Consider the following 9,906-nt stretch of genomic DNA (forward strand, 5'->3'; position numbering starts at 1 on the left):
ATTGCATTGAATTTATAAATTACTTTTGGTAAGATGGTCATTTTCACAATATTGATTCTACCAATCCATAAGCATGGTAGGTCTTTCCATCTCCTGTGTCTTTCTCTATCTCTGATTAGAGTTTTGAATTTTTCATTGTAGAGATCTTTAATGTTCTTGGTTTGGTTTATTCCTAAATATTTTATTGTTTTTGAGGGTGTTGAAAATGGGAGGATTTCCTTTAGTGCTTTCCTGATTGCTTGTTATTGGTATATAGAAAGGCTGCTGAGTTTTGTAAGTTGATTTTGTATCCTGCCACTTTACTGAAAGCATTAATCAATTCTAACAGTTTTCTAGTGGAATTTTTGGGATCTCATAAGTATAATATATCATCTGCAAATAGGAATAGTTTCACCTCTTCTTTTCCTATTAGTACTCCTTTAATTTCCTTCTCTTGTCTTATTGCTCTAGCAAGGGTTTTAAGCACTATATTGAAAAGGAGTGGAGATAGTGGACAGTCCTGTCTGGTTCCTGATTTTAATGGGAATGCTTGCGGTTTTTCTCCATTTAGGATGATACTGGCTATGGGTTTGTTGTGTACAGCTTTAATTATGTTGAAGTATGTTCTCTCCAGACCAATTCCTTTTAGGACTTTTAACATGAATGTATATTGGATTTTGTCAAATGCCTTTTCTGCATGTATTGAAATGACCATGTGGTTTTTGTCTTTAAGTGCATTTATATGTTCTATTACATTTATTGACTTATGAATGTTGAACCATCCCTGCATCTTTGGAATAAAGCCAACTTATCATGGTGGATGATCTTTTTGATGTGTGTCTGTATGTGGTTTGCAAGTATTCTGTTGAGTATCTTTGCATCTATGTGCATTAAGGATATGTGTCTATAGCTTTCTTTTTTTGTTGTTGTATCTTTACCTGGTTTTGGTATTAGAATGATACTTGCTTCATAGAAGGAGTTTGGGAGTTCTCCCTCTGTTTCTATCTTTTTGAATAATTTAAGCAGTATTGGTTGTAGATTTTCTTGGAATGTCTGGCAGAATTCTGCTATGAATCCATCTGAGCCTGGGCTTTTTTTAGTTGGGATGTTTTGTATTACTGTTTCAATTTCCTTATTTGTTATAGGTCTGTTTAGACTGTCGATCTCTTGGTTTAACTTTGATGGTGGCCAAAATTTTAGAAATTCATCCATTTCTTTTAGGTTTTCAAATTTAATGGCATACAGATTTTTAAAGTATTCCCTTACAGTATTTCATTTTTTTTTTTTTTTTTTTTAGAGCTCTTTTTCACCTTGACTATTTCCCATCCTGGCCTTTTGAGCGTTGAAATTCAAACACTCCCTCTACCCCCGCACCCCGTTTTATGGAGATTTCTTATACTCTTAATAGTCGATCAAGAACCAGCTCTTAGATTCATTAATTTTTTTTTGTATTACTTTCTTTGTTTCTGTTTCATTAATTTCTGCTCTGAGTTTGTTATTTCTTCTCATCTAACTAGGTTTGGGGATGGTTTGTTGAACCAGCTCTTAGATTCATTAACTTTTTCTATTATGTTCTTTGATTCTATTTCATTAATCTCTGTTCTTTGTTTTACTATTTCTTCTTCTCTACTAAGTTTGGGGTTGGTTTGTTCTAGCCTTTTCAGAGTCTTGAGTTATATTGTCAAATCGTTTACATGTGCTCTTTCTGATTTTTTTTTTTTTTTTTGGTCTTTTTTGAGATTTTTTTAATGTAGGTGCTAAGAGCTATAAACTTACCTCTTAGAACTGCTTTTAGGGTGTCCCAGACGTTTTTGTTGTCTTGTGCTCTCATTCTCATTTTGTTCCAGGAATACATTTATTTCTTTCTTGATTTCTTCTTTGACCCATTCATGATTCAGGAGTGTGTTGTTGAATCTCCACAAGTTCATGTATTTATTAGAGGCTCTTTTGCTGTTGATTATAAGCTTTATTGCACTGTCTGATAGAAGGCATGGAATTATTTCAGTTTTTTTGTATTTGTTGAGATTTGTTTTGTGCCCCAGAATGTGGTCAGATTTAGAATAAATTGCATGACCTGCTGAGTAGAAAGTGTATTCTTTGGTGGTTGGGTGGAATAGTCTCTATATATCTGTTAGGTTCATTCATATAGTATGTCATTTAATTCAGATGTCTCTCTGTTTATTCTTTGTCTAGTTGACCTTTTATTGAAGAAAGTGAGGTATTAAAGTTGCCCACTATCACTGAATTGGTGCCAATCTCTGCTTTATAGTCCTGGACTACTGATTTTATGCAATTGGGTGTTCCAGAATTTGGTGCATATATGCTCATGATTGTAATATCTTGTTGGTCAGTTGTTCCTTTGATTAGAATGAAGAAACCCTCCTTCTCTTCTGAGGAGTTTTAATTTTTAGTCTATTTTGTCAGATACTAAAATTGCAACACCTGCTTGCTTCATAGGACCATTTGCTTGGAATATTTTTTCCATCCTTTCATTCTAAAAGAGTGTCTATTCTTGGAAGTGAGATGAGTTTCTTGAAGACAACGAAAAGATGGGTTTTCTTTTTTGATCCATTGCACCAGCCTGTGTCTTTTGGCAGGGGAGTTGAGGCCATTAATATTTAGTGTTAATAATGAAAGGTGCAGATTGTGTACTGTCATTTTAATTTTTGTGTTTGTGACCCTAATTTTGTGTTTCCGTTGTTATACCTTTATTTTCTTTCTGTAGCCTGTTGAGCGCACTCATTCTTTTCTTCAGTCCTTTGTGTTATTCAGGTATTCTCTGTAATGCTGGTTTTGAAGACATGAATTCTTTCAGCTCAGCTAGTTCTTAATCTTGACTACCTGAGTTGCACAGCTGGAGCTTGCACTTGTTGCTCTTTTGAGCTGCCCTTCTGCATCCTCTTCACACTTTTCCCTGTTGTATCACTTACTTTGTGGTTTCTGATGTTCTTCTTTCTTTGGAATAGAATTCTTTCATTCACTATATCCTATGTTATACCGCAAAGACCAGCATCTTAATCTGCTGTCGTATGGTGAGATCTGTCTATGTTATCCTAATAACATGCACACATTTCAAGGGTTAGGACCTGAATGTCCATCTGTTAAGCTGACAGTATTCTGTTGTTACCCAGTATGTGTTCTATTGTTGGATAGGACACCCCTAGCATTTTGGTCCAGTTGGTTCATACTGTTCAAACCCTATAGCTACTTAAGAGACTTTCTTTTAATTACTATTTTGAATGATTAATACAGAGATATTAAAATCTTTGTGGATTTATTTTTTTATCCTCATTGCCTTTTAATTGGAGGGCTTAATCCATTTTTATTTAATGCTATTGAAATAATAGGGTTTAAATTTACCTTTAATTGTTTTTCTTTCCTCCTTACAGTATTTATCAATTCCTGCCTTCCCTACTTCTTGCCTAATTGTGGCTTACCATATTTTAATTTGTTTGTTGTTCTTATAGGCAGGGTCTCACTATGTAGCCTAGGCCATCCTAAAACTTAAAATCCTCTTGTCTCAGTCTCTTGAGTGTTGGGGTTCCTGGCATATGCTAATATGCCTGCTTCACCTTCAGATTTAAAAGATAATTTTTCTTTAGTATAGAATTCTAAGTTGACAGCTTTTCCAGTGCTTTAAAGATATACTGATGTAATTAAAAATGTAAAATCCACAAAGAAAGCTAATAATAAAACTCTAGATAGTTAAAGAAAAAAAGAGAGATGCATTGCTGTAGCCATTGTGTTCTGACTGCATTGTCTTGGTGAGAAGACTTGGCTCCTGCCTGTATTCCATTTCATGTGTTTGTCTTCCTCTGTTTGCTCTTAAGATTTTATCAGTGCTTCGTAGCTACTTGAATGTATTATGGGGTTTAGAGGATTTTTTGTTGTTGCTGTTTTCTTGGTAGACTTGTTCACTGTTTATAGTTTTCATAAAATTTGGTCAGTATTCTATTTGGAAAAAAGGAAAGAAAACATCTTCCTCCTTTCAGTGGGCTTCCAGCCACAGACTTGGTGCTGCTCCATCCTGCCCGCCAGCTCGTGGGTGGCTTGTCAGTTCCTGCCCTTGCTGGCTTCGCTGTCCATGCTTCTGCAGCTGCTTCCACTTCCCACCCTCCCATCGCTATGTAACCTGCTGTCCTTAATCCTTTCTGCTATACTCTTAATTTCAGACACTAAAGTGGACTCAGGTCTTTTTAGAAACTGTCTTTTTGTCCTCAGACTGTTTTCTCTACCTTCTTGAACAAATGGAATGTTTTCATATCTCACTAGATGTGTCGTCTGTATCATGTCCAGGTATATCCATTGATTTTGTTCTTTTTATAGATCATATTATTTGTGGTTCGCAGGCATGTCAGGTTATTTTCCCAGATTGCAAATTTTATACTACTTAGTGTTGGATTTCGTTTTTGTATCCCTTTAAATATTTCTGGTTATTTTAGTGTTAATGGTTCCTTTGTATCCATAGACTGTCAGTATTGGCTAAAAACTGGTGGTCCTTTCAGCCCTCCAGAATTCTTAACGCTGCAGTTACCACCCGGAAGTACTTTTCTAGTTGCTCTGGCCTAACTCCAAACTCTTATCTTCTTGACTCAGCGAGACCCATGAATTCAGTTAACAGTCTCTGTTTGTCTGTAGCCCTAAAACTCTGCAAATTGAGGGCAGGAGTATTAATAAGGTTTACCTCTTTTGATTTTGGAAAATAATTCTTGTCCTATACTGCCTGGGTTCTGGTTTGCTATCTAAAGTTTTTTGCTTTCTGAATTTTATTACATTTTTAGATTAGAGTCATGATTTCTGCTATTTCCTATGACTCAAACTAGTTTGTCTTCCTCCCTCCCTCCTTCCCTCCCTTTCTCCTTCCCTCCCTCCAATTTCTTTCCCTTCCTCTGTTCTTCCCTTAATTAATACCAAGAAAATTCCAATTTTAAGATTAAAACAGATGTTCTGCATTACAGCATATAGTTTTCTATACTATGAGCTAAGTAATATGGGCAAGAAAGGAGGAATTTTTGTATTGTTGTTTCAGAGATTTAGAGTCTTGCTTTCTATTTTAGAAGCAAAACGGACAAGCCGGTTTTTAAGTGGCATTATCAACTTTATTCACTTCAGAGAAGCATGCCGTGAGACATACGGAGAATTTCTTTTGCAAAATGTAAGATTTAAGTGTATTTGTGGGATACACATCAGATTTGTAATCTCATTTATGAATTATTATGAATTATTAATCTGCCTCAAAATATTTTCAGTGTCTCCAGCTGTGGAATTAGAATTGAATTTGTTTTTATATTAATCTGAAGTAGATTTTAGTTTTTAGACAGCATAATTTTGGAAATGATATTTTCTTAGTGATAGAAGATAGACTTTTGTTTCAATGCTGTAGGTGGACTTCATTCCCTAAACTCGGAGATATTAGTGCACACCATATTCGAATATGTAGTTTTCTTCTGAAAGCTGCATTGATAGCAGAGTGTTCTTCAAATGATTGAGATATTTGAGGTTTTATTCACCTTTTAAACAGCAGCTACTTGGACTGTTGGTGTTTTCATTCTTGCATTGCAGCTACTTTAACAGATGGAAGCACATTCCTTTTTCCTTTTACAATTTAGGGAATCTGTGAAGATTATGGATTCTCTATGGGATTCTTAATATTGTAAGGCTATAATCTTAGAAAGTATAACATCAGACAGTTAGAACTCAAGATTCAGCTACACTGAACTGTATAAATACTTACTTGTACAAGTCAGCTAAGGTTATACTCCTGAGACTTGTCAATGTTTATATATAGACACACACACACACACACGTATACACACACTTTTGTTTGGCTAACTACTCTTTGAAGACACAGCTCAGATGTACTATACTGCCTGTGAAACTGTGCCTTCCTTCCATAGCCATTGCCCATGTTGGGATGAATATTACTTATCTTTGTTTTCATTACGTTCAGTGCTTTAATAAATTATTTCATAGTTTTTAATTCATGTCTGTTCAAAAAGACAGAACTAAGTTTAGTAGCTATATGTTGCTTTCTTGAAAATTCTCAGCATCTAACACATTGCCTAACCATTATAAGAATTCAACATTTGTGTTTAAGTAAAGGAATTCTTGGGAATACTGCTCGAGGTTCTGCCTAGCGCACGTAAGGTCCTGAGTGTATTCCCCAATATTTAAAAGAAAACAATTCTCAGTTCATTTAAATGCCTAACTACTTAAACAGTGTTAGTATTATTTTGTGTGTGGATGCATGTCCATGGGGAGGCTGGAGCCAGGAATCACATGTCTGCCTCAGTTGCACCTCAGCCTTATTGTCCTGAAACAAGGTCTCTCACTGAACCAGAAGCTCACCATTTTGGCTAGGCTGGCTGACCAGAGAGCTCTCTGGATCAGTGAGTCTGTGCCCACCAAAGCTGGGATTACAGGCATGTGTGTCCATCCCAGCTTTTTATGTGGGTGCTGAGGATTTGAACTGAAGCCATCCTGCTTGAAAGGAAATGCTCTTACCCACTGTGCTGTTTTTCTAGCCCCTAAACTTACTATTTTTGATGGTGAGTAACCTTTTGAAGTCTATTTATAGATTGGCAAATCTATAAACATTCTAATCTGTTGAAATGTACTGATATGAGATTAATTATGCTTTAATAGAAATCCTCTGTGGACAAAATGCAGCAGTTAAACACTGCACACCAGGAAGCCTTAATGAAAATAGAGCGACTTGAGTAAGTAGGGGATTTACAATAGGATGAATGCAATTTCAAAGTGCAAACAGAATTGTAAGTAATGTATTACAGTGCTACCGTCTACCTTAGGTCCCTTTAATTTCCTTAACAAATGGCAGGTTAGTTTAGCTTCCCGTTTCTAAAAAACAGAACTAGGTTTTTCCCCTCTAACTCTTGATCGTATTATCCTTGACTGCTTTCTTGTGGGTACCACTATGACTTCTTTGAAGCCATTAACTTACTTTCCTAGATTTGATCTGAAGTATTTGCCCTATGAAGATAAGCAGTAATAATCTAAATTTTACTAATCTAATTTTTACCCCTATAGAATGTTGGTTTTACTTTGGATTCATTGGTTATATATGGGAAAGAATTATTCAAATGTTACAAGTTTTTAGGATTTCTTGTTTTTTTGCTTTTCTGGTTTTTTTTTTGTTTTGTTTTGTTTGAGACAGGGTCTCCCTACAACCCCAGCTGGCCTGGAACTCGCTGTGTAGAACAGGTTGGCCTTGATCTCACAGAGATTTGCCTGCTTCTGCCTCTGCCTTCTGAGTGCTGGGATTAAAGTTGTGGGCCACCACATCCGTTTTGGCCCTATACAGACTGATGTTCCTCGACTTACAGTGATATTTCATCCCTATAAACCTGTCTTCAGTTTAAAATACTATATTTAATACACCTGCCCTGCTGAGCATCATAGTATAGTAAAACTACACACTGTAGAGATGGGTTGATTGCCCTTACAAGTGAGAACTACAGGTTAATACCCAGCATTACTACCTATCCTTTGCTTTGGCAAAGATTAGCATTTGAAGCATGGTTTCTTCTGAGTATGTATCGTTTTGCATCATTGTAAAATTAAATTGTTCTGTAGAACCATTGTAGATTGAGGACCACCGTGATGATTTTTGAACAGAAGGATTTTGCTTGCTACTTTCTAGGTTGTTGACTACTTGTAGGTGGTACTGATAAACAGATGCTATAATTTAGCATGCTAAAAATCATCACAAATCACGTCAAAAGAAGTGAGAGCTGGTAGTGAATATCTGCAGCATAGGCTGCAAAACATTGCTAAGCTGGTAACAGAACTCGGGTCGTGTTCCTAGTATACAAAGCATTCTTATGGACTGGAAGATGAAAGTTAACTTCCAGAAACCTAGGCAAGGGTTATAAACATGTAATTTACAGCAGAATCCAAGCAGTTAATATATTATATAGACTAAAAGGAAAACTGGAATGTTTATGTGAAAGAACCTTGGAATATATATATATATATATAAGTGCTGATAGAAAGGACTAGTCACGGAAGAGTGGCTGACAGAAGCCTGGCAGGTGTATGGTGCCGAGAGCTAGGCCAGAGGTGGGGAAGTCAGCATTAAGCAAGAGAAGGAATGCTGTGTTCATTAAGAGTGAGGTTGGATGGGGCTGATTTGATGGTAGAAAATTAAATGAGTTAATATGATTTGTTTTCTTTTCATAGAAAATAAGTCATCTATTTTTAAGTGATATAATGAAAGTATATAACTCAGAGATAAGAAATCAGACCCTTCTCTAAAGTTATTTGAGGGCATAGATTTTATTTGTGCCTTTCAAAATTGAGAATTCAGCCAATACTGTTTTCGTCTATTTTATTATGTTAAGTTCGGTTCCAGTCGAAGAGCAGGAAGAGTTCAAGCAACTTATGGATGATATCCAAGATCTGCAGCAATTGCTGAGTCAGGAGTTTCGGCAAAAAACGGTATCTGTGTAAACACCTTTTAAAAATGTAGATCCATGAGAGTACATAGGTGGGTAAGAAAACTTGCTTTCAGGGACTGAAGAGATAGGACGTATCACTGTGTTTATTTGTACTGCCAATTATAATGGATTCTGAGTGAATAGAATTCTATAGGATCCTCCTGTGTGTCATGCTGCCATGAGGCTGCAGTACTCTGGGCATTTCTACAAACCCTCAAGGATGCTTTAGGATATCCTATATTTTTATGGAAACGTGATAGCATTTAGCATCTAGCCTGCACATCCTGAACTACGCATTCAAGACAGTTCACAGCTTTAATGTTAGATCATGTTACTTTCCCTGTATATCAGTGAAGCTGGTTTGGGGATTGGCCATGATAAAAAGCAAGTGCAGTCATGAGAGGAAATGAGATTCTAGATTTCACGATTCCAGGGCATGTGGATGTGTATACTGCTCTGTAGATTCTACGTGCATCTAGTTAGTAGTTATTATTTAAAAAGAAAGTAGCTCTGTTTTTCCTTTCTATTTATATAATAGTTGTTAAAGTGCTGCAGTTTTGTTAGGACAGAAGTTAGGCAATTTTTTATTTTCTGCATTTAGAGCCTTTGGTAGACAGGGGGTAGGGGGTAGTAATTATTACCAAAGTATCAAACATAAACAAGGGGAAGACTGCTGGCTCACAGTTTCATAGGCGTCAGTTGTCGTGGTTGGAGGCATCATAGAGCAGCTTGTAATATGGAGGAAACAGAAGGAGAAGATGGGTTGTGCCAGGCAACATATAGCTGTGCAGTGTCAGCCTTCTCCAGGCAGGCGTTCTACCACCTGCTGATAACCTGTCCAGATTTTGAACCCATTGGTGGATTAACCATTAATTAGGTCAGAGTCCTCACGATCTAAAGTCACAATCTAATGTCTCTAGAATCATCCTCACAGACTAACCCATACGCTTCTCAATCCACTGAATTTGACAAGATTCATCACCACGTCTGAGTAAAGGAACTCTTACACATGTGTTTGACTGAATAGAGAAAGTTCGAGACTATCTGCTGTAGCTCACCTCCTCTTCCACATTGTGTGAGAAATCAGCTAGTGGCTTGGCTAAATTTTAATGTTTTGGATCATTATAAAACAGTTGTGGGGTTTTTGTTGTTTTTTATTTTTTTTCCTCTAAGATAGTGCTGCAGGATGGAAATACCCAAAAGAAAACAGATATTTCAGAGAAAACCAAGCGTTTGGTAAGCATGTTTTCTGTTATCTATCATTTAGAGTAAATATCCTATGTAGCAGAATATTACAGCTGTATGATTATGAAATACTTCTCTATAATCTTTTCCCCTCAAAATGAAACTACTTTTAACTCTTTTCAACTTAAGTATAATGACTATTAAAAGGAACAACACAAAATATTACCTCACAAAAATGTATAAAATAAAACTCAACCAAAGCAAATGAATACATTCCTATATATAT

The 9,906-nt window shown here is 36.2% G+C and overlaps 1 protein-coding gene across 1 annotated transcript in view; it reads left to right on the plus strand.

Annotated features, from left to right (window-relative positions):
* Nuf2 (NUF2 component of NDC80 kinetochore complex) overlaps nucleotides 1-9,906 on the plus strand; it is a 41,253-nt gene that overhangs the window by 15,714 nt on the left and 15,633 nt on the right. Inside the window, exons 6-9 of the mRNA XM_008848221.2 lie at nucleotides 5,037-5,134; nucleotides 6,625-6,698; nucleotides 8,340-8,436; nucleotides 9,609-9,671. Coding sequence (XP_008846443.1) covers nucleotides 5,037-5,134; nucleotides 6,625-6,698; nucleotides 8,340-8,436; nucleotides 9,609-9,671 — 332 coding nt within the window. The remainder of the gene's footprint in view (nucleotides 1-5,036; nucleotides 5,135-6,624; nucleotides 6,699-8,339; nucleotides 8,437-9,608; nucleotides 9,672-9,906) is intronic.

The sequence above is a fragment of the Nannospalax galili genome, unplaced genomic scaffold (assembly GCF_000622305.1).
Source record: "Nannospalax galili isolate Female #2095 unplaced genomic scaffold, S.galili_v1.0 scaffold383, whole genome shotgun sequence".
In the NCBI taxonomy this organism is placed as follows: Eukaryota; Metazoa; Chordata; class Mammalia; order Rodentia; family Spalacidae; genus Nannospalax; species Nannospalax galili.